The sequence below is a fragment of the Saccopteryx leptura genome, chromosome 3 (assembly GCF_036850995.1).
Source record: "Saccopteryx leptura isolate mSacLep1 chromosome 3, mSacLep1_pri_phased_curated, whole genome shotgun sequence".
Taxonomy (NCBI): Eukaryota; Metazoa; Chordata; class Mammalia; order Chiroptera; family Emballonuridae; genus Saccopteryx; species Saccopteryx leptura.
The window spans coordinates 267,081,225-267,106,772 of NC_089505.1; the positions used below are offsets into that span (position 1 = coordinate 267,081,225).

At 42.0% G+C, this 25,548-nt stretch overlaps 1 protein-coding gene across 18 annotated transcripts in view; it reads left to right on the plus strand.

The window, feature by feature from the left end:
* NRXN1 (neurexin 1) overlaps positions 1–25,548 on the plus strand; it is a 1,251,736-nt gene that overhangs the window by 590,852 nt on the left and 635,336 nt on the right. For all 18 annotated transcript variants that reach the window (XM_066378279.1, XM_066378280.1, XM_066378291.1 and 15 more), the window contains 2 exons: positions 3,704–4,085; positions 5,285–5,475. In XM_066378279.1, the coding sequence (XP_066234376.1) occupies positions 3,704–4,085; positions 5,285–5,475 (573 nt within the window). The remainder of the gene's footprint in view (positions 1–3,703; positions 4,086–5,284; positions 5,476–25,548) is intronic.

The window sequence follows — 25,548 nt, forward strand, 5'->3', positions numbered from 1 at the left end:
GATTCTGCCCACTGCTCTGAAGAAGCTGAATAATATTTTTCAGTTGTGGGAACTGACATTTTCTTTCTCAGAGTATAAAGAAGACATGGAAATACAAGCCAAGTCACCATTGTTGATTTACCTAAATTATGCATTTTTACCCCAATATTCCACCCCACCTTTTTCCTTACCCCAACCCCCAGCACTCAGAGATAGACATTGCTGCTCAGAGATAGACATTTTTTTTCCCATAATAATTTGCCTTTACTTGGTGAGGTTTTTTTTTATCAGGGTCATTTGTGGGATTGTTTTGTCAAAGATCTCACGAAAGCCAACAAGTCATAATAAAAAAGTCAGCCTCAATTTATCATATATTGCTAGAAATAGTTTCCCAAGATAGCAATGGAAACTTGCCATTGAGTCTTAAGTTTAGGATGAGATTTTTTTTCAAACACTCTAGCCGTCCCTTGCAACTACCTACAGATCAGGAAAGCAAGGGGATTTCTTATTAGGTTTGCAAAATGTCAGAAATTACTGAACAGGAATATTTTTATGAAGGAAAGCACTAGAGACTCCATGCAAAATTCTACATTTGACCACATTTTTTAAGTTACAATTATAGATATATTTGTAAGTATCTGTTAAGTCAAGTGTTTTTTATTTTTATTTTTTTAGGAATATGATCTCTTTAATTGAGGTGACATCAGTTAACAAAAGTATACAGGTTTCAGGTGTCCAATTCTATCTCTGTACAATGTAAAGTGTGTTCAACACACCTCAAGTAAAGTCTTTGTTCATCATTGACCCCCAGTCCCCTCCCCCACCTGCCCTTGCAGCAGGTGGTTCATTCAACCCCAGGAAGGCTGAACCTAAAGTAGCTGATCTCGCTCTCAGCTTAAATAAAAAGATTTGTTTTAGATAGTGAGATTTTATTGCAAATATACCATCCAGGTGGGTGTTTTTTTTAATTGGAAATTAGCAATTTTAATTAGAAAGAGTCTGCTATACCCCACTCTTTGATCAGAGACATTTTGCTAATTTCAAAATTTTCCCACTAACTCCCTGGGAAAGACTGTAGTTTTAAATGATCACAGCCTTAAAAATGTTTTGCCTTTAATGCCCTTAATTATTTTCTTAATCAATATATGTATACAAGAGTAGAGGTGGCTATGTTACTGACAGAGGATTAAACACTGGAATAAAGACTGAGGAAAAAAGGGTTTTTAAAGGCAGCAGTTAATGTTTTCTTAGTCAGTGGATAATGGCTTTTAGGCGCTAACTCTCTCCCTGGAGCAAGCCTATCTGCCATTACTGCTGCTGCAATATATATATGCTTATTAAAAAAAGAATAGGCTCTTGAACATGGGCCGTAATGATTTTTCTTATAACTTGGCTATGGCTGCTCCAGTGCTGTTTTACTACCTTTTTTATTATTCATGTTCTGCATCTATATCCTATTCCTCTGAGAAAAGAAAGCAGACATTATGTACTATTTTTATCACTGAACTTCTCAGTCCTTTTAAACAAAATGTGTTTCACTATTTCAGAGCTGCCTAGAATCTCACAATTCTGCGTAATTTTTAATTTCAAGTACTAGAAATATTTTTTCCAAACATTTCTTTCCTGTCATTTCGTTCACTAATAGAACTTTTAACAAGAAACATGACAATTTCAGGATTGGGGTGGGTTCACTGAGTTAAAGCTCAGATTTTAATATCATAAAAACAATACAAGGAGATAGAAAAGCTCAATTGAGTTTTAAGCTTTTTATATTTTCCATTCCATATGGCTTGTTAATTCAATGTTACCGGTGTCTCAGGAATTTTATATTTGAACATTATTAAAGACTAAATTTATTTGCTACCGAAGAGAAAGTTCTCCAAAAAGCAGTGTGGAGGTCATTGAACAAGAACTGAAGAAGGAGAAAGAAATGATGTCATACAAGAAGGCAGAATTGCTAAAGATTTAATTTTATTTTTGCATCAGATAGATAAGCAAGTAACCTAGTGGAGAGGTCAGAGGACAGACATATACAGTGTTTCTTTTTGTTGTTGCTTTTTGTTTGTTTTAAAAAAACGTTTGCAGAGATAGGATTGGAACAAACCAATGACTAAAAACAGAACATACCCATGGTGATAGGACACCTGTTACCAGATCAAGGACTAGTAAACAGGCGTGAAAATTAAGTAGAGTCAAGTTCAGAATAAGGGAAAGATCTTTACACCAGTGAGTTTATAAATGTCAAAGGAAATTAAGTATGCAGATAATTTTTTTTGGACAACAGAGATTATTTCCTTTATATTTTACTGGCAGACATTTCCTTAAAATGCCATCTAACATTTTACTCTCTGCATTAAGAAATGGCAGTCTGTCAAACTGGTTGAAGGAGGCCCACATACGTGGCTATTCAGTCTTCATGACATCTGGGAAGAGGTCCAAGTGAATTTTCTCAGGGACTGATACTGAGATTGGCTTTAATTAATATTTTCCTTAACATCATGGATGATGGGATAGGGTAAGCTTGATAAATTTTCCAATTAAGCCAAATTGAGTAGTGAAGTTAGTACCTGGAAGAACTTGATTGCAAGTTAATGACCTTTTTGAGTTTCAGGAGAAAGTGAATGACAGTTTAATCAGACAAGAACAAGAGGCTAGGACTGAATCACTAGCAATGATAAAGTATGCTATTTTGTGCTTAATAAAACAAGTTTGCATTTTTTTTTAATTTAGTTTATCTTCAACACTGAAGGTAGGTGCAGTTATCACTCTGGAGCTAGTATGGCAGGGTGAGGAGGGACAGAGCTGAGCTGAAGAGTGAATCACTGTGCAAATCCGCAACCAAGCTTCATGCTCAAGTATTGAAAGAAGATTATAACTTTGGTAATCTGGACTAATTTTACTGCTTGTCTCAAATCTGGGCATGCCTTGAATTGGTATATCATGCTCAATTTAGTTATCTAAAACATAAGTGCAGGAAAAATGGCAGGTCCAGAGATCAACAGAAATTCTAAATTAGTTAGGAGATAGTTCTAGGAAAGACTATGGAAATTATTCAGCACAGAAAAAGGAAGGTGAAAATGACATACTTCAAACACATTTGTCTGGTTTATTATTGGAAAAATAGTTAGCAGCTCTTTATTATTTAAATCGACGATAGGAAAATATAGTCACTTTTTTTTTTTTTTGGATGAACATTCCTTATAAAGAAAAATGTCACCATGAAGCTGGGATACATCACTTTTTACTGGGTTGATTAGGACGATCATTGTCTCTAAAGCATCCCTCTGTCTCCTTTTCTCCTCCCTTCCCTCCTTCCCACCTACCTTCTGTTCCTTCTTTCCTTCCTCTCTCCTTCTCTCCCTTTCTTCCTTCCTTTCTTTCCTTTCTCTCTCCCCGCCCTGTTAACCTTTCTTTCTCCCTTCCTTTCTCCATTACTTGCTTCCGTTTTTTCCCTTCTACTTTTCAAAAATTCTGTCCCTTTAGCTTATGAGAAGTTTTTGTTAAGACTAGAATTTTGACAGAGATTAAAATCTCACCTAAGAAAGTTGTGTTATGTAATACAGCCTTTCCTTTTAACATCACTTCTGTGTTTTTACTATAAGTAGTTGAATATCAAGGAGGTATTTGGGTTCTTGTATCTTAAAATGTCATGTTGTTATGGAAGTCTAAAGTTGAAAATGGCTTTTAGATACAGAAGATAATAACATATTATCCTCCCACTTAGGTCAGATGGCGGGTGATCATACCAGGCTGGAGTTTCATAACATAGAGACTGGCATCATCACAGAACGACGGTATCTGTCTTCTGTCCCTTCCAATTTCATTGGACATCTTCAGAGCCTGACATTTAATGGAATGGCATACATTGACTTGTGTAAAAATGGTGACATAGATTACTGTGAGCTCAATGCCAGATTTGGATTCCGGAACATCATAGCAGACCCTGTCACCTTCAAGACCAAATCGAGCTATGTTGCCTTAGCTACATTGCAAGCCTACACGTCTATGCATCTTTTTTTCCAGTTCAAGACAACATCTCTAGATGGACTAATTCTATATAACAGCGGGGATGGCAATGACTTTATTGTCGTCGAATTAGTTAAAGGGTAAGTATAAGTCAGTTCAGTGACAAATAAGTCTTTGAGAAAATAAACCTCTATTTCCAAAAATATACATTAAACTATGTATTGGCTTGCAAGGTCATGGGCAACGGCAGATGGCGGAGGGGCATACAAATAATGTATTCATTTAAATACCCATAAAGTTTATAGGGATATTGTATGGTCTTTTATAGCTACATATCCTTGTATGAGATATAAATAACAACAAGTTCTAATTTATGCTATGTATTCATTCCATGAAGCTTACACTTCATGTGTGGATTGTCTTACTATTATTATGCACACTATAATTCTACAAAAGAATTTCTACCAATTTGCAGGCTAATTTGTGCTAAATTAAATAGCTAATTTAAGTAATCAGATTACTTCAATTTTGCAAAATTCCATTTAACTCAAGCTTAATTCTATGTCTAATTTCCTTGAAGAATTTAAAAAGATTTTTGTGAAATTTCTTTGAAATGACGATAAAATTTTTATGTCATTTAATCAATTTGGGTATTCATTCATTCACCCAGTGAATATTACTGCATAGTTATAACAGGTTAGATAATATGCCAGGAAATAAATACATTTCCTTGCTACCCCATTCATCTCTCAGATTCCACCAAACCCAATCCACACCTGTGCAAACACACAACCTTGGGGAATATCAGTGAACACATAAACGGAACAGAAGCACTATGAAAAGTTTCCTAAAGTGATCATGTGCAGAGGCTTAGGAGAGCGTGTAGGCAGATTAGGAAATGTGGGAGGGAGGGAGTATTTGAGCTGAGATTGAGGATGAATGCCCATAGAGAGACGGGCATTCAGAGGAAGGGGAGAGCAGCTGTGCAAGGAGCCAATAAGAACTGCCAGTTCAGTGTGGTTAGCTCAGGAGGGGGTATGTGGCAAAACTAGGAAATGAGCAGTGAACAATGTGTTTCTTCCAAAATCAGAGTGTAGACCATGATTGAAATAATTATTTTCACTATTCCTTATAGTGAAGACCATAAAAATGTTTCTTACTGACACAGTATAATGTTTCTTACCTTCTTAATTGCTGAGCTTTGATACAAAAGCTCTTATGATGTCTAGCAAGGATAGGGTCACCTGAAAAATAAAAAAATCCACTTGTAATCCCTAGTTTGACTTCATCAAAAATTCAAAAAGTGACGGGATTTTCTCATCTTTCCTTTGTTTCCCAGGTACTTACATTATGTGTTTGATTTGGGAAATGGTGCTAATCTCATCAAAGGGAGTTCAAATAAGCCTCTCAATGACAATCAGTGGCACAACGTGATGATATCAAGGGACACCAGCAATCTCCACACTGTAAAGATTGACACGAAAATCACAACGCAAATCACCGCAGGAGCAAGGAACTTGGACCTCAAGAGTAAGTGCACAGGGTCAGAGGAGCAGACAGGAGCCTATGTGGTCTCCACTCACTTGGTAAATCTTTGCTTTGGGGTATGTGTGTGAGTGTGTGTGTGTGTGCGCACACGCATGTGTGTGTGTGTGTGTGTGTGTGTTCCTTTTGCAAAAACTGACCAGAATTTTATTTCCTGCACATAATTAATAATACAACACACAAGCCTCTGTTCTCCCTTTAATGTGGCAGAAACATGCATTTTTAATAGCAGTTCAAAACATGCAACACCTAAGGATGCATGCATGATTAAATTTTAAAGAGTGAGAAGTACTCTTAGTTTTGATATTATAAAGAAAACTAGACATTTGCAAGTTTCCTTAGTCCCAACAGTTTTCAGTCAATGCAGAGTCAAAGTATACAGATACCTAAGGAGTTTCTTCAAGAGCTTTGTTTGTTCTTTCCTCTGTGAGGTTCCCTAGATGCTTGCAGACGCCCTGACCGGCAGGGCTCTGAGCCTACCTTATACCTCTGTGTCTCCAGCAGTGAGGCCCCCACCACAGACACACCAGTGGGGATGCTGCTTTTACCAGCTTCTAAGAAAGTCTTAGCAGATATTTAATTTTCTTATTGATACTTGATTTCTCAAGTGAGCAGTACAAACTTCTTATAAAACATAGCAATAATAGGAGGAAAAAATAAATACAAATTTCTATTTGAGTGGGCCCTTGTGAGCCTCTAAGATTATAGCTATATATCCTATCTCTTTTAAGACCATAAGAAGCAATGGATGGGGTATATTTAGCATTTTACTAAGAATATAGGAAACCTGAGCTCAGAATGACTTATCCAGGGATGAAAATACTGCTACAGTTGAGCAAAAACATGGCCCCAGTTCCTACACACACCCACCTCCGTTGTTGCTTCTGTTTTGTGCGATGCAGTCCACAGTCCTACAGGGATCGTGGTGGTTACACTTTTGCTTGGCAAGAGCTCTTCGTTTATGCTGATGGGATTTTTCCTTTGGATTCAGAAAGAGTATACATGGGGAAGTCAGGGGCCCGGAATGAGGAAATCCCACAGAAGTCTTTCTGGAGAAAAATACTCTAAGTAGGATAAAAGAAGAAAGAAAAGTGTTTTCTTTTTCCTGTAATTGCAGAATTTATTTTTAATCCAGAATTATATTTGTCCAACACCTAAACTGTGTGATAATGGCTGTCTCTCTTCTTTCAGAGTGGGCCTCTCGTTAATTTCAAAGACACTTTGTTTATGCCCACAAATTTAATAGCATAGCTCTTAGAGAAAAAGAAAATGAAATTCAAAGGATATGCTGTTTAACAGGTGAAACCTCTTTGCTGGCTCTAACCAAAGTGAATGGAGTGCATTTTCTGTCCCTGATCTGGGGTTGCCTCTGATTTGCACTGCGGGCTCAGGTAGTAATTGTAAGGGAGAGATGGTGACATTCAATGTGTTGGTCAGGACAGACACCAGTGCTAGAGCAAAATGCTGTCCTATTTGTGCAGAAAAAAACCTCAGGAAGTGTAAGTGAGCTTCCCTAGAAACTGTGGACGCTATGTCAGAGACAAAAATGGCTGGGAAAGACGCCATTCGTGGTTGTGGAGCTGTGCAGGGGAGGGAACAGAGAAGCAATACAGGGCAGAGGGCAGCATCTCATCCTGCAGTTAGGGCACCTGTTCATTTTAAAAGGGTAGGGGTGATGGGAGGGTGGAGTGCAGGGTTGTCTCTGGTGGCAGTGGGAGGGACCTCTGTAAATCTAAGTTCTCAGAACTGGGTTTTGTGAAAACCTTGAGTGCTTCATGACTCCGAATACAAAAAAGGCTTTATCCATCCATGGTAAGAGATTGAAACTAAAACTGTGACTTGAAAATAACATATTCTATAGCAGTAAGATGATAGGTATTGAAATTTGACTGAGTGCATTTTTTTTAATTTTATTAATTTTACTAGGGTGACATCAATAAATCAGGGTACATATGTTCAAAGAAAACATGTCCAGGTTATCTTGTCAATCAATTATGTTGCATACCCATCACCCAAAGTCAGATTGTCCTCTGTCACCTTCTATCTAGTTTTCTTTGTGCTCCCCCCCTCCCCCCCCGCTGTAACCACCACACTCTTATCAATGTCTCTTAGTCTCGTTTTTATGTCCCACCTACGTATGGAATAATACAGTTCTTGTTTTTTTCTGATTTATTTATTTCACTTCGTATAATGTTATCTTTTTTTTTTTTTTGTATTTCTCTGAGGCTGGAAACGGGGAGAGACAGTCAGACAGACTCCCGCATGCACCTGACCAGGATCCACCCGGCACGCCCACCATGGGGCAATGCTCTGCCCACCAGGGGGCGATGCTCTGCCCCTCCGGGGCGTTGCTCTGTCGCGACCAGAGCCACTCTAGCGCCTGGGGCAGAGGCCAAGGAGCCATCCCCAGCGCCCGGGCCATCTTTGCTCCAATGGAGCCTCAGCTGCGGGAGGGGAAGAGAGAGACAGAGAGGAAGGAGAGGGGGAGGGGTGGAGAAGCAGATGGGAGCTTCTCCTGTGTGCCCTGGCCGGGAATCGAACCCGGGACTTCTGCACGCCAGGCCGGCACTCTACCACTGAGCCAACCGGCCAGGGCCGGGTATAATGTTATCAAGATCTCACCATTTTGTTGTAAATGATCCGATCTCATCATTACTTATGGCTGAGTAGTATTCCATAGTGTATATGTGCCACATCTTCTTTATCCAGTCTTCTATTGAAGGGCTTTTTGGTTGTTTTCATGTCTTGGCCACTGTGAACAAAGAGTGCATTTGTGTTTTTAAAAAAGTTGTTGTTTTTTTTTAAAATTTGAGGTGAATTTTCCAGATGAATCAAGAGAGTCTACATTAATAACTTCTACCTCTTTCAGTTCCTTGTGTTGACACACTTCTCAGACTATGCCAACAGTGAGAGGAAGTTCCTAAAATTAGAAATTAAAAGCCAAAGCTTTGGGCTTGTAAATTGGGTGTGTGACCCAATGGCAACAATAACCCCAAAGAAGCCCTCCTGCCCTGTGTGTGACCCACTAGAGAGTGTGGCCATGGGGCGTGCCGTCTCCCAGCGCCCATCCTCACCTCCTTCCAGCGTGTGTGACCATGGCATCGGTCCGATGACCAGCATTTCCTGAGCACTTACTCTGTGTTGAAGAGAAAGCACAGTTGGGAAGAGGGCGCTATGGTTCCTGTTAGGAAAAAGCTCTCTTTTCCTTGAAGAAGACTGAAGGTAAGGGAGAGTTTAAAGGACACAGAAGAACATGGTACAGTGAAGCCACTTCAGGGGGTTGAAATTAGCCCGAGAATCACAGAAAAACTTTTAAAGGAAGGAACGTTGAAGGGACATTTGAAGGATGAGTAAGAGCAATTAGTCATCATTTCTCACCTCATTCTTACTTGGAAGCCCACTGGAATGAGGGGACCTTGTTCATATAGGACGTCTGTATTAACTTTTTGCTCTGAATTGACCAACCTTTTATCTTTTCCTAAGACTCATATTACGATTGAGCCACTCTAGATGCAGGAGAAATGAAAACTGATCTATCTTGGTCAATGCTTTTATTTCATGTCTATTTTGCCTAAGAGCTGTATCCTTATAGGATACAGCTCTTAGTTTTTGAAAAAAACAAAAACTATCAGATTTATTTTACACTCTCCTCAAAGTCGCAGTGGCAATCATTAGTTATTCTCAAAGTGAAGTCAACCAACTTAATCACTTCAGAGTTGTGCGGTGGGACTTATGAAATGCAGATTTCTGGACTCCACCTCAGGCGGACTAAGGCAGTAATCAATTTGAGAGCGATGTGCGGGAAACAACAGGTGTCTGCATTTTTAAATACACTCACTAACGTAGACACCATGCTTTTCATAGTTCAGAAAGAATGCAATATCTGTATTGAGACCAAATTTAACTCACTTTTAATTATAGTACACATCCTGGTTTTGCCTTATATTTTGGATTTTACTTTTATTTTGTGTTGTTTTACCAGTCCTGGGCTGAGGTGATATTGAATGCTTCAGGATTATTATTTTTATTTCACATGTTACCATCCTCTTAAAAAGACACTAGAGGGCAGCATATGGCCACAAAACCTGCCATCTGGGACTTAGGCCGGGGAAAACCGCACGCAGCCCGAATCTCTTTGTTTTCCGGCATCCCAGCTGCAGCCCCTGTACGATTTTTGCCTGTGGCTCCGTCTCAATATACAGCACAGATCTTACTGTAGAAATCACTTGTTTGTTACATGTCCGTCTATCCTTTAGCAAATTGAGGATAATTTACTTGATAGGAGAAAAATGATAATAAATATATCTAGGTGACTAGAATATAGTGCCCTCAGGTGGCCACTTAGCGAAACTACTTAAATGTGAATAATTCATTTGCAGGCCACATCTGTGAACTCGGCAGAGCTCCGCCCTTTGTTCTTCCCCTCAGACCTCAAATTCCTAGCCCCTGCAAGTTTTAGCTAGCTCTCTCTTTGTCCCCTATCTTATCTCTTCCCTTCTTACCACCGTCACCATCACCATCACCATTACCTGCTCATTAGCCTTCCTCTTATCCCTCCTTAAATGTACCTTGAAAGCAACCTCCTGCTATTGTTTATCATGCTACCAAACTGGCCAAGCTTCCCTAACCAGAGAGGGCCCGAGTAGGGCTTTTCTCTCAAATGTATTCAATCTCTGAGCCAAGATTGGAAGATAAATACAAGCTACCTTTCTTTGAGAATGTAGCCTTTTTTAAAAAAAGTGAAGACACACACCTCCACCAGCAAAAAGATGACAACTTGCTTTATTGCAGTGGTCTGTGGTCAGGCTCCAAACCTGCAGTGTCTCTGAGTTGTGCCTGGAGCAGTCTCGCTCTTTTCATCTCAATCTCATACTAGACTCTATTACTTAGCCTCCTACCTGCTCAGTCCTGAATTTCACACCTGTGTGTCCCCATTTTCTACCGTTTAATGTTGCTCTTTGATAAATCATCACTGTGGTACCCAAGTCCTGATCATGTTTAAACTTGCCCAGGCTTTGTCTATTCAGTACATGACGTCTGATAGCTCACTTGCTCAAATAAGAAACTTTAAAGAACAGTCTGACTTTGAGCTGAGCCTTAACGCAGGCGATGGCATCAAAAATGGAGGCAAACTCCTGTTGTCCTGTTGGTGAGTCCATCATTATATATTGATTGGTTGATTTTTAGTTTGTGTTGGGAAAACAGCTGTGTTAGGCTTGCTCGCTGGTATACCAGTGATCAAGCAAGTATTTATACTTTGCTTGATTAGTGCGTGAGCACGTGACAGATGCATGTGTGCATAGCCTATGTAAGGCTATGGGTGCTTGAGCTCAGGGGAGATTGCGGATTGCGGATGGCAGATTCCCTGCCTGCCACTGTGAAAGGCCATTTTTGCTGTTCGTTTGCCTGAGAGGTGGTTTCCCATGACTGTTTGCTCGTCCATAGTTGCAAGACTTCATTAAATGATATATATGTCTTAAAGCTTTCCAGCTCTGCAGTTTCTTTACCATCAGCTTGAGTCCAATGTGGACCTGCCTGGCCTCGGCCACTGGTGTTAAACAGTTTGTAAGGAAAAGAGGTTTACTCACATTACTTTAGTTAATGGGGGATTATTTTAAGAATCCATTAGGAATTAAGAGAGAAATCCTTTCAGCTGCTGAGCCACCAGGCCACACAGATAATAAGGAGCAATTCTCTTAGGTGTTCCTTTGGTTACACAAATCTCCTGCTCTGATTTGTTTCTCTCTCCCCCTCTTCTCTGCTTCCTGGCTTCACCTACTCTTGCCTCCTGCCTCTTGCCTTCGACCTATTGCGTTTGTTCCTGTGTGTGTTTCCACTTCTGCCAGTGCTCCTCTTCAGCTCTGTTGGGCAAATAAGTTTGTAAAATATGATTTTTGAGTTTGCTCATTTTTAATGTTAGAAATGCTGCTGCCCCGGTGAAACTGCTAATTGCCTTCCTGTTTGGGAAGGGCCATTGTAATGCTAATGTTTGCTGGAGGAGGGGTGTTGGGCAGATAAAATGTATTATGCTCACTTTGTTAAAGAGGCCGTTGCCCAGGTGATATTAATGTGTGTTGGGGTGGGCTAAAGGCAGGCAGAATCCTTTAGCCTGGGGCTTGGTTTTGGGATTAAGCCTTTCCTACCCTTTTTGATGTAGGGCGGTACAATCCTATCATGCCTCAGAGAAGTGACTTTGTATTAAGAGACTTCCCTATTATGTATATTGGATTAAGGGTTTGGATTTCTACACTATAAAATGGGAACGGAGCGGGAGTTTGGCTCTTGGTTCCTGAGGTTAGCATGAGAGAGCGGAGAGAGTAGAGCCAGCAGCTAAAGGAGGCCATGTGGAGGAGGCCAGGAGAAGCAGCCAAGATGGCGGAGTGCTGAGTGAGATGCCAGTTTGTGTAGAGTTTGTATCTGGGATAAGGAAGGAGATGGGGAACTGAGGAGAAGAAGGCTGGTGAGCTAGAAACCTTTGATTCTAGGAAACTCGGATAAGTCAGTGGCTTTGTGAGCACTGAATGTGACTGGGTTTTGGAGCCCAGTGTGTGTTTTTACTTGCCCGCCGGGTGCAAGCTAGGATTAAAGACTATGGCCCACCAGTTTGTGGCTCCATGGTATCTTTACCGACTGTCCGAATCAAATGCAAACCTGCATGGGCCGGGCTGCTGTGATGGTGGCCCTGGCCCTGATTACTGGCTTTACAAGGGGTTTCACACCAAAAACTTTTAAGGAAGAAGAAGAAAGGAGAAGGAGGAAGGAAGCCATTTTTGCAGAGGAGAAAGCCAAGATGGCAGGGTGCTGAAAGAGAAGCTAGTTTGTGCAGAGAAAAGAAGGGAGGTGTGCAGGTGGGGAACCAGATGTCACTGAGACTGGTGGAGGGCCTTTGATTCTAGGAATACCCAGAGAAGATCCTCCTGGTTGTGGAACTGGAGAATGTGTGAGTGGCTTTGGGAGCCCTAAGTGAAAGGGAAGTGTTTTCCCTCTGTGTCTGTTTACTCTCTGGCCAGGTGCAAGGTTAGAATAAAAGAATGACCCACCAGTTTTTGGCTTTGGAGTTTCTTTACCATCTGCCCAAATCTAATGGGAACCTGCACCTGAATGGCCACGATGATGGCCACGGCTGCTGGTCTTACAAGCTCTCTTAGAAATTTCCCAGAAGACATGATCTAGCTAATATAGTAAGCAGAACTGTCTGAAACACAACTTCATGGGATTTTGCCAAGCTATGGCTGGCCAGGTTCACTGCCTTGGGCCAAGTAACTATAAACACAGAGGTCAATTTGCACGGTATAAAACAGGAGAGGCTGAGGGCTCTCAGAAGGGAGCAGGTAATTTGCTGATTCAGAAAGGCCCACAGGGGATTGTCAGAAGGTGCGGTGAGGGAGGAGTTAAAGGGTTTTAAGCAGGAGAGTGGAGTTTATGATGCACTTTAGAATCATTCCTTTGGCTTTGGTATAGAGAATGGTCTGAGGCTTGGGGATGGGAAAAGAGACCACTGTGGAGGCAATCATCATGTATGGAACAGAGACAGTCAGGCTCCAAGGACATAAAAGTAAGACTTGACGTTTTGTTACTCATTTTCCCACACAAACCTTGAAAGACAAGTGGAGATAGGAAACTATTGCTTCTCTCCTGCTGTCTCCATTGAATCCCTAGGCTTTGCAGAAATGAGCCTCAGTCTATTATTTTTTCTGTAATTCCTGGCAGTTTGCTTTAATCCCTCTCACCCCACCTCCAGTGAGATGTTATTTCTTCGCATGCCCAGATATCTTGGACCTGTTGTCAACATTTGTCTCTGAAGTTCTTTCTTCTGTTTCCCTATGACTCTTGGACTGGTTTACATGACTGCAGCAGAGTGTAAGTTCTTTACTCCCGACCAACAAGTTTTTTCCTTCCTTTTTAATTTCTTCATCCATTGGGGTTATTTTTGGAGTCTCTTCTACATTAGGCATAGTTTTCTAAGTTTAAGTTTTTTCAACTTCTTCCAACTCTATTATTCAAGGACCCAAGGGCAGGAAAGAGACAGGTTAAGGCTGGACATCATAAAAACTGCATTCAGGAATGCTGGCAGCAGCCCAGAGGCATCGTTGCCTCTCTTGGTCTCCCTGGGGGCTGTGTGCTGCCTCCCCTTGGCTTTCTCTGCATAATGGTGTTCTCTGCTTTCACAAGCATTGGTGTGGGTCAGCTGTGTTAGGACTGTTTGTGGGTTTACTGGCTGCAAGCCCTTTGCCTGATTAGTGCATGAGCGCGTGGCAGTGCCATATGTGTATGGCTTATATAAGGCTATGGGTGTTTGCACTTGAGAGAGATCGAGGATCGTGGATGCACGGATTGCCTGCCCACCTCTGTGAGGAGCCATTTTGTTGTTTGTTTGCCTGAGAAGCGGTTTCCCCTGCCTGTGTGCTTGTTTGCCATTGTGAGACTTTATTAAACAGAATAGTCCAATCCTTTCCGGCTCTGCAGTTTTTCTATTGTCTGCCTGAATCCAATATGAACCTTCCTGGCCTCGGCAACTGGCATTACATCTGGCATAGAGGGCAGGATTTGGAACAGATTGGTATGGAGCCACCAACACCCTTGAGGGGTGGAATAGAGGAGTGGCTGTTGCCAGTGGCTCTCCTGGTAGGGACTGTGGGCTGGGTGTTTTTTACAATCCTACAAGAAGAAACCAAGAACTCTGTGTGAGAAGCTGAGCAAGGTCGAAAGCTCCAGGATGAGCTGCATACTGAGTGCCAGTGACAGTGTGAACTGGAGTGAGTGCTGGAGAGGGAGGCAGACCAGGTCCGAGAGTTGCAGTGTGAGGTGCAGGCTGAGTGCCAATGGCACCTGGAACTGGAGTGGCCTCTGGGCACAGAGTTACAGGTTCGTGAGTTGATGTTTGCTATGGAAACTGAATGTTGGCAGCGACAGCTGATGGAAAAACTATTGCAGGTTCAGGAGCTAGAGAGTCAGCTTCAGGCTGAGAGCCTGCAGCCACAGGAGCTGAAGCAGCACCAAAGATGGAGCTGCATTCCTGCCAGCAAAGTGGCTCTGAGTCGGTGGGCAGACGTTTTCAACTCCTCAGAGGGGAGGCTCAGGCTGCAACTGCTATCTGCAGACTCGGAGCCTGGCCAGTGGTTGCCAAGACGGTAAAGACCCAGCAGCCAAGAGACCCTCAGGGGCAGCCACAGCCTTCTCCCCAGGAAGTGGAACATTCTGTGTTCTGGCCGTACACCCAGGGGTTGGGGATGAAATTCAGGCAGAAACCCCTGGCAGCCTGCTTGGTGCAGCTGTGGGACATAAGGGTGGATGGCATCATGCTCTTCAGAACAGAGATGGACGATAAGGCTGTGAGGGCCGCTGCCCTTGCTGCCCCCCCCCCCCCCCCCCCGACTAACAACAAAAACGGGCCTGGGAAAGTTACCTGAACATAGATGTGAGTAGATTTGATTGCAGCTGGGGCAGATAAAAATTAGGTGGCAAACCTAATAAAGTCTTGTTGGAACTTTGGTGGCAGCTTGAGTCAGAACAGCGGTTCTAGCCGCTGAAAAAGCAGGGGAAACCAGTGGCCTCCGCATCTGCCAGGAAAATGGCTGACACTCAGGTTACAGGATCCTCAAGACCCGTTGTCCCAGTTTGAATAGGGGGAAGGGTAAGGGACCTGTCTGACAGGGACGGGCGGGAGCCAGAGACCCCATGTGAAATTGGCAATTCACTGGTCCCCTTCTAATGTGCAGGAGGTGTTTTTTTGTTTTGTTTTGTTTACAGCAGCAGCAGCTAAGAGAACTGTTAAGGTGACACAGGCCTTGAATGTGTTTGCCCCCCTCCAGGCCCTGTGAGCTTGTCAAGGGGTTTGGATGGGGCTTGTGGCAACAGATAGCACACTATGGAAAGGCACTGAGGTCGGTTAATAAATAGCTGTGTGGCTAGTTGCCTGTAATGGACCTTTACTTTGGTGACTTGCACAGATAGCTGGGCTATCTGTCGTGGACTGACTCTTGGACTACAACCAGAGTGGGGCACTGGCTCCCTTGATGGTGGACATGTTGCTCGTGGACAGTGCAATGAGAGACCCTGATCAGGGGGGCCCACGCGGCACCTGTGGAGGCTCTCCTGCACTGGTTCTCATCCAGTTGCAGAGGTGCCCCAAGGACACTTTATGGTTTCCATGGGCACAGCCCTGGACTATACAGGCTTCTCTACTTACCATGGAGTAGGGAGTTAGAGCTCGGCCTCCAGGTGACACCCTGGGCAAAGTGCTCACGGAGACATTGTGAAGGGTACCTTTGTCATTGTAATTATTGTGTAACTTTTGCTGTTGCTATAGCCTCAGTTTCCTGTTATGTAGATTGTGAAGTGAGCAGCCCTAAAAGGGTAGAATGTGGGGCAGCTGTGTCAGGCTTGTTTGTGTGTGGACAAGTCCTGCCAGGGGTGAGGACGGTGGAGATGCAAAGACCTGACTCCAGGGACCAGGTTCAGTGACGCAGATCCACTTTATTCAGGAAGTAAGCTAGCTTATATACACAGGCTCAGCCTATAGGGTGTTACAGTGTTACAGTGTGTTCCTCACAGCCAATGACTGAAAAGATTGGGGAGCTGCGTGGTTGGCACTAAGTCACTTCCTTATTGCAGGTGAGCTCCCTTCCTGGAGGGTTCTGGGAGCTGGAGTATTTTCACAGCATTGCATCAACCACAGCTGCTAGGAATGCGCTCTGTGCTCCACCCACATTTGTGGGTTTACTGGCTGCAAGCCCACGTGTGTCAGCACATGGCAGTGCCACATGTGTGTGACCTATATAAGGCTATGGGCATTTGTGCTCAGGAGAGATGGGGGATTGTGGATGGCTGATTACCTGCCTGCCACTGTGAGGAGCCATCTTGCTATTTGTTTGCCTGACAGGTGGTTTTTCCTGCCTGTGTGCTTGTTCGCAATTATGAGACTTTATTAAACAGAATGGCCCAACCCTTTCCGACTCCTCAGGTTTTCTACCATCTGCCTGAATCCAATGTGAACCAGCCTGGCCTCTGCCACCAGTATTACAATTGGCAAAGTTGGCCTCCCAAGACCTGGCTTTTCACTCTCAAACCAACTCAAACACCCAAGAGAAACTCACTTGAGTTTGAGTCCAAGTGCCAAATTCTTGGAAAAGTAAATTTGGTTGGAACACATGTTGTCTTAGTGGCCAGGATGAAAAACAGGACTGCTCTGGATTTGTTTGAAGAAATATTTGGACAGGATGCTTGGGGTGTAAGTGGAGACAACAGAGGGTCCAAAGGTTAAAGTGCTATGCAAAAATCAGAGGATGGGGTTTCCTTGCCCTGGGGCAGGGGTGGGGCTAGTGGCTACAGTCATCAAGACAATGGAAAACTAGGCATTGCATGGCACCAAATGTTCAGATGACTGTAAGTCCGGTGGCTGTGGCCATGCAAGTACCCATTGGATTCAGGCAGATGGTAAAGGAACTATGGATCCAGAAAATGGTGGGCCATTCTGTTTATTAAAGTCTTGCAATGGTGGATGAGCAAGCAGGCAGGGAAAACCACTTCTCTCTCTCTCTCTCAGGACTCACAAATAAAACAGGCCGGGGGCAGGGGAACCCCTTCTCCAGTAAACAGTAGAAACCAATGGCTCCTCCCAATGGTGCAGGCAGTCCACAATTTACAATCTGGTGCCCTGAGGGCCAACACCTGCAGCCTCGGTGCTGCCCTGTGCTCATGCACCAATCAGGCAAAGTACAAGCGAGCAAGCCTAACACACTTGTTTGCCGAACAATGACTAAACTCATAAATGCTTGGGTGACTGTAATGCTGGTAGTTGAAGTCAGGTAGGTTCTCATTGAATTCAGGCAGATGGTAGAGGAACTGCAGAGCTGGAAGGTGTTGGGCCATACCCCTTTATTGGAAGCTCACAAAGACAGGTGAGCAAATAAATAACAAAAGAAAAAGAGCTAATAAACAAAGGAAAACCTGCTTTTGACAGTGAAGGGCAAGGGAGCAAGAAAACTGCACCTCATGGTGGCGGGAGAGCGATCTGGGAGAACTGTGGTTGAGGGACAGCACCGCAGCCTTATGTAGACCACGCTCACGTGGCACTGCCATGCGCCCACGCACCAATCAGGGAAAGTGCTTGCAGCTGATAAACCAGCGCGCAAGCCTAACACAGCTGTTTTCCCTACAGTGACCAAAATTATTTTGTGCGTGGAGACAGAGGTTGTGTTGATCTGGGGTCACAGGCAGCATGTGGGATGCAAAAGCCAGAAGCAGAAATCAGAGACTGGCTGGAATTCATAGGAAACACAAGGGGAAGAAGAACACTCAATTTTTGTCTTCTGTGGAAGTAGAAAGAATCAAACCAGGCTCCTCTAGATCTATAAAGGACAGGGGTGCCCTGGCTGATATCTGGGTAAGGTTGCGGTTGTGCATTATAGATCCCAAAGGGAGTATCACTGTTAGAGTCAAGCAGTTGTTTCATTTCGTTTGGATTTAGTAACAATAGATTTCATCTGCTTTCATTGTGATCCACAGGAAACCTTGCTTCTACCCCGGATCCTACACAATTCCTCTTCAGCCATAAAGTCAAAATTAGAATAGACTGGAAAGTTAGGTGGCTTAGTACAAAGTTACCCCTGTGCTGTAGAGATGCTTCAAAGCCAATTCTGCCTTCTTTGCTCACGTAGGAAAGCACATTTTTGATGGCTGCTGTTGCTTCATTCCTTCCATACACTGGGACATTCTTCCCTGATGCTTTGGAAGAACCGCATCAGGTCAATCAGGCTTTCTGGCAATGCCATATTATTGTGGTTTTCTCTGTCTGCTTTTAAAAAGGGCCTTTTTTTGGCCTTGGCAATTAATTACTGTGGTTTTCTTAAGAATAATGAAAGAAGCCCTAAAGCATTGTAATTAAGGACACAGGCTTTGGGGTCAGATGGACTTGGCTGAAATAGCATCTCCATCTTATGTGTCTTTGGGCAGGGTACATCACCGTCATCTTCATTGGGATCTACCCTTTGCTAAGCATTAGCTAAGAGATTTACAAATAGGATCTCTTTAGTTTTCATGACCAACTGGTGAGGCTGCTGTACTCGGGCCCACATTACAGTTGATAAAACACATGTAAGGCTTAGGGAGGTTAAATGTCACACCTAAACAGTAATTATTTTATGAGTCATAATGTCGGTGATATTAAATAGTAATAGTAAGTATTTTAACCATTTCTGCGGATTTATCACATCCCACACCCTATTATTAGTATTGTACTCATAGGATTGCACTTAATTCTTACAACAATGAACGAGATCAGCCAATGTGTTCTTTAAAGCTCAAGGGTTTATAAGCAGGATTTGCATAAGGCCCACCTGCCTGTGACAGGTGTTGGCATTATTTAGGCTTCATCCCCATAACTACCCTGGTGCAGAACAGGGTATTCCTGGGGTTTTTGGAAGTTGCTTATTAACATTCCTAGCCAGGCTGTACAAGGTTCTCTCCTCTTTCTTCAGTCTTCACTTCTGTAGTGTAGGTGGTCTGGACCCAGAGAACTGGTCTGGTGTTGTTGCAGAATACTGAAGAAACACAAGGAGATAGAGCAGACATAGCCTATATTACGTACAAACAGGGGCAGCACTGATGGCGGCAGGTGGTGAAAGCTGCATGTCCCACTGAGGGGGGCATGGTTTTTACAGCTAAGCCCTGGGCAATTACTCAGGGGAAACTTTTTGTCTACAGGCAGGTGGGCAGGGGAGCTGTTTCTCCTTGATAATATCTGGTGACTCAGTTCCTTTGTCCTTAGTAAAACCTCAGGTATAGTTTTATTACTCTCTCTTCCATAGCTCACAGCCAGGATCCATGACCACGATGGCAGGGACAGGGGAGGGGGAAGGGCCACATCTAGCATCAACCCTCCAACTCCCCCCACTCCCCAGCACACACACTGCTTGGATCTGTCATCACTGCTTTACCCCTGTAGTTCGGGGATTTTTAAAAGACTACTTCAAGTACTTTAAGATCTTGGTGCTAATGTGCTATATCTTCAACACAGTATACCTCTGGCATTTATAAATTTAACATGCGTGATTCCATCTATTTTTGAGAAACTTAATGATCTGTGATATAATTATTTGTACTATTGCTGGGACACAAGTGTGAATCATGCACAGCGATGGTGGTGGGCAAAACTAAATGTCTTTGTAAGAGAAACTGTCTCGTGGCCTGGTATCTGTCTTTGTTCTCTGTTCAGAGTTATAGTATAATAAATTACCTTCATTATTGTCATCACCATCATAACTAAGTCAACCAATAATGTCATTTATTGAGTACCTATGGGTCAGACAATGTGAAGGGCTTCAGTCTGAAATTATTAAATTAAATAAGTACGATTTTTTAATATAATCAAGCTGCAATATTATTTTACCTCTAACAGTCATTTTTAAAATAGATTTTGTTGATGTGCCATATTTATATACCACTTTAGAAAAATGTTTGGGCTCTCTGTTTTAGTTTATTGGGGTGACACTGGTTAATAAAATTACATAGGTGTCAGGTGTACGATTCTATAACACATCATCTGTACAGTGTGTTGTGTCCACCCCCAGTCAAGTCTCCTTCCATCACCGTTTATCCTCCTTCACCCTCTTCCACCTCCCCCCACTCCCCTTGCCCTCTTGGTCTCATTTTTAAGAAAATCCTATAATTTTATATTTAAAACAACTTTAATTTAAAACTTTTTAAATAAACTGTCCAATCTATGCTACTAATCAAAACTGAAATTTGGGGCTGGAGTCTGCTTTGGCCCGTGGCAGGCAGGAGAAAGAACGTCCTCAGCTCTGTCCCGTCCTGCTCTTTTCTTCCACGTCTTGTTGACTAGGGACATCAGCTGCCATTTAGACTCCTAGCCATGCAGGTCCTTCAAGCTCACTCCTCCTTTCCTGGTGCTCTCCTGGGTTCATCCAAGGTACCTCTGCTGGGACCCACACCTGACCCCCATGGAGTGGCCATGCCTTCTGTTTCTTCTACCAGCCACATGCTGCTGGGTCTGCTCTGTTCCCAGGCTGTCCTGCCCGGCTTGCATTCCTTGCGCACGGGGCCACGTCTACCTGTGAGAAATGTCCACGCATTGTTTGTCCCACCAGCACTGAGCACCTTGGTATTGCAGCTCATTCACAATACTTTCATTTTCATTCTTCTGTTTAAAGCTATCTGAATATGTAAGGCACTAATCCCGAATCCTCCAAATTCAGGAAAGAAAGCAAGTTTTCCAGGATACTTGAGAGTCTTCTCACTAAGACTGGGGCTAGAGTGTAGTCTTTCCTTAGGGGACAATAGTGAAACTTTATTGCATAGTAAGAACTACCTCAAAAAGTATTCTTAGACATCTTTTCCCCCCCAAATTCTGACCCCTCTTGTTGTTGTGATGATGATTTCCCTGATGTAACTGAGGGGTTCAAGGACTGACAACCAGTGTTTTATCAATTCCTTTGTGAATTTTCCATTTGGGTATCTGTCTCAGACCCAAGTTATTTTCTGTTGTGTTAGCGTGTTGGTCAGAACTTTAGTTTTTATATTCTGTTGCACAGGTATGGTCTCCTGTCTTTACAACAATTAGATGCATGAGCTATGAGTGCTCTTATGTTACAGGTCAGAAAATTGAGACTCAGAAAGGCTAACTGAGTTGCCTAGAAACAAAACTTGAATCCAAGTCTACAGAAGTATTTCAATACTACTATATATATTATTAGAAGGATTTTCTTAGGAGTATCTAGACTGAAAGATAATTCTTATTTTAATCTTCTGGGACAAAGATTATATAATAAAAGCATTTACTTCTCCATATACAGCGTGGGGCAGAAGTACCTTTACACTCATTTGTGTAGAAAAATAATACAATAATTAACAAATAATGCAAGAAGAAACTCTTAAAAAATTTCATTTAGAAAATTAACTTTAACAGCATGACATTGATTAATAAAAGTACATAGGTTTTAGATAAACATTTCTATAGTATTTGAACTGTTGATTATGTTGTATACCCATCACCCAAAGTAAAATCATTTTCTGTCACCTTATATTTGTCCCTCTTTATACCCTTCCCTCCATTCCCCTCCCCCACACTCCCTTCTCCCTGGTAACCACTTCACTTTTATCTATGTCCATGAGTCTCAGTTTTATATCCCACCTATGTGTGAAATCATACAGTTCTTAGCTTTTTCTGATTTACTTATTTCACTCAGTATAATATTCTCTTGTGTACTTACAACTGTTAACCTACTTTTGTTCTACCCTGTTTAACATAGTTCTTCAAACTTTTATATTGCAATGATGTGTGGTCTGAAAATTTCACCCTTGGTAATTGCAAAATAACTGGATATTTCTATTTTCACTCTCCACAAGCTCTTCCCATCCTTATACTTGGTATAGAGCCTAGGTTAGGTTCTATCTCCTTAGTCCCTGAAGTCTTCCTCAAATACTACAACCCACAAATTTCAATTACTGAATGTCCTTACTATGTAGTCAAAAGAACATTCACATTTAGAGATGCTTAAAACAGACTTTGGCAAATACAATACTTAGTTAGATGATTGGATATTGACCAATCAATCATCAGCTTGTACTGGAGGACTATTTGCTAGTTCATTTGAAGTTAAAGCCCTCCATTTTTATGCTTTTTAGGTAAAGTTCTCTGCATCTCCTTGCCCACCATTTTGATAATTGCTGTTAACTATTTGCATTTCTCAAGAATAATTTAAATAGTGCAAAAACAAAGTTATTTGGGCATGTGCCTTAGGGCAGTGGTCCCCAACCCCTGGGCCAAGGAACTGTACCGGTCCATGGGCCATTTGGTACCGATCCACAGAGAAAGAATAAATAACTTACATTATTTCCATTTTATTTATATTTAACTCTGAACGATGTTTTATTTTTAAAAAATGACCAGATTCCCTCTGTTACATCTGTCTAAGACTCACTCTTGATGCTTGTCTCCGTCATGTGATATATTTATCTGTCCAGACCCTAAAGGCTGGTCCGTGAAAATATTTTCTGACATTTAACCAGTCTGTGGCCCCAGAAAGGTTGAGGACCACTGCCTTAGGAAACAATATTATTCCAAGGGACTTGATGAGCTCATTAGAATATTTCACCTTTCAGGCACAGAAGGAATTCCTTCTTTAAAAAAAAATACAGAAAAGTTTAAGTATTTAAGAAAAAAGTAAGAGTTTTATTCAAATCTGTGAAGTTCATGTATTTTAGAATTTTCTGTCAATGTCTGTAAAGTTTTTGTGTGCTTTGCACCTTATTGTTCTTTCGAGCTATCCAGGAAACCACTAAGGGCTTTACCCTTCTTTAAAATCTCTTTAATTCTGTATGCCTGAGATGAGAGCAGGTAGCATTTTTTGTCCTGCTTTACAGACACCATTATTATGGGGAAGGGCTGTTCTTTTACCCCTCCTTGTACACCACTAGGGCTTCCCCCACCCAAAATGAATGTTTTGATATAGACAAAATAAAATATTTTTGAAAATAAGAAAAACTATTTTGGAAAATAGAGAAAATCAAATAGTTATCTAGAGCTACTCAAAATCTCAGAAAGATAACAGGTTCGCATAGGTCCTCTTCCTGCTTCCTCATTATAAGTCCTTTTAAATTTCAGGAACAGTCATTTCTAAACTCCTCCACTTATTCTGTTTCTTTCTTGGCTGCAGTAGGTATAGTAGGAAAAGAGGTAGCCTGGGAGTGGAGGCTAGGTGACATGTTATCCTCCTGTGCTGGTTGTATCCCTTGGGCGGGTAACTTACCTTTTCAGAAGGATAGTTTGCTCACCTGTCAGATGAGGATAATATAACTTACTGCCTGTGGTGAAGAGTTGGTATGTGGATCAAATGGCATAAGAAAGGGCAAACCACCATTCAAACCTAGGCACTGTGCATATGCAAGGGTGTAACAATATTTGTGAGTTTGAGAACCTCTGTAAGCTGCGTGCAGTCCCAGAGAGTGGGGAAAGAATGGTGACAGAATTGTCTGCTTCTAAAGGATGTCTAAGTTATCTAAACTGGCTGTCCCTTGCATGGGGAAAAAGAAAACATAATGAAAATACTCAAACCCTCTATGTAACTTAAAGGTATATGTGCTAAGTCATGAGATAATGTTAGTTTGGCATCAATTTATATGCCTAAACTCCTACCCCACCTGCCACTGTGTTACTGTCATAGTGGGTTTAAAAGAAGATGGATTACCACATATATCTCCATAGTAATTATAGTTTATTATTTTCCATTTAACATGCCCACCAACTTTCCCTCACAGTATGCTGGCCAAACCCACAAACAATATTTGTCTTTATGTTGTGAGTTTTATAATCATACTTTTAAAAAAGTCCTCCTTCTTGGGCAATATTATTTCAAAAAATATCAGTGAGAAACAGAAATTTCAGAATATCGGAAGCATTTTTCTGTCCTGCCCAAAAATATAATATACAATATTAACTCTCAAAGGCTCACTACAGGAAACATCAAAGTCTGAACCTCAACCTGATTGGGGTCCCACTGCCTGTTCACAGACAGATATTAGGTTAAGCAAAGGATGAATACAGGTGTCCTCTGTACTTCTTTGTGGGAGGCAGCAGAAAAGTAATGGCCATATCTAAAAATCAAATTGGGGAGTTTTAAAAATTCAACCCTCTCCTCACAATTTTGCTATCTAATACTTATGATCATGGAAGCAAATTGACTTTGTCTTTATGAGTTTACTTAGCATGTAAATGAGTTTCTCATTGTCCCAGGAATCTGTATAATTTTCTTGGATTTCTGAAAACATGTATTACCATTACTTTCCTCCACTGGCCAACATACTCCAAACTGTTCCTGTATTTTGTAGTAATGGAGCTCTACAAATTGACCACTTGCCACCTGGAGTATATAGTATGTAACCCAGGGTAGATGAAGTGAAAATCATCATAGTTGCAGGAGTCCTGAGCTTGGGATCGGACCCTGCTATTTTCTGGCATGATAGCCTTGAACCATAGTGTCTTCATCTGTGACATATTTGTGATAACTTTTATTTATTTTGCAGTTCACCACACAAAAAACAAATGAAATGATACATGTGCTATTGCTTGGTGAATTTTAGATACTACATCAGTGCCAGTTGTTAAAATAATAAAGTCAAGGCTGTCTTTTTCGGGTTCTGACCATGGCAGTTCCTGACACTGATTACTGAGGAGCCAGAGTAGGGAGGAGTTCGCTCTCACTCAGACAGGGCTCTATGCATTTAAATGCAGTTGTCTCAATGACTTCTGTGAAATTCGCAATCTTTTCAGCAAAAACAATATACTGTTGGATATAGAAGCCAGTAGGGTCAGAAATACCGGTGGTTGGCAAGGAACTAAGAGGTAGTTAGTGGTAGTAGACTGCAAGGACTCAAATCCCAGGAGTCCTTGAGTGGAGGCCCAAAGGTTAGATGAAGTGAGGCGTCTACATGAGTTACATCTACCCATTGGAAGTAGAGTTAGGATCAAAAGGTTTATTAGGGCAGAGCATCAGGGTTTTATCCAGTTAGCTTGGCACTGTACTATAGCTACACACAGAAAATATATGGCTTTCTATAGGATAAAGTGACAGTAGAAAAGTCTGGAGAAATAATGTAAAGTGTCCAGAATGTGAACTACACTTAAGGGGAGGCCACCTGACTTAGGTCATGTTTGTAGTTGAGGCAGCACAAATATTGACAGAATGGCCAGAGACAGAATACAGTAGAGGGCCAGGATAGACTGAAGTTTAATTTCCCCCAAAATGTCGGCACTTACTTAAACTTCAGAAGAAAACTCATGAAGAGGTTCTCACTTACCACACAATGATACCATACTCTGTTTCTGCACTTCTATCTTCCTGTCTCTCTCTAAAGTAAATTCAGTATATGCCAATTAAAATTGGTCATGAGTTACTCTACCAGAATGGGGGGAAATGCTACTGCATTGAATTCTCTTAATGAACTGAATGGATATTCAAGAAAGGAGTGAGTAGAAGAAAAATTATCCACTATTAACTTCATTCATTATTCCTTGAGAGGAGGGAACCAGGAATAAGTAAG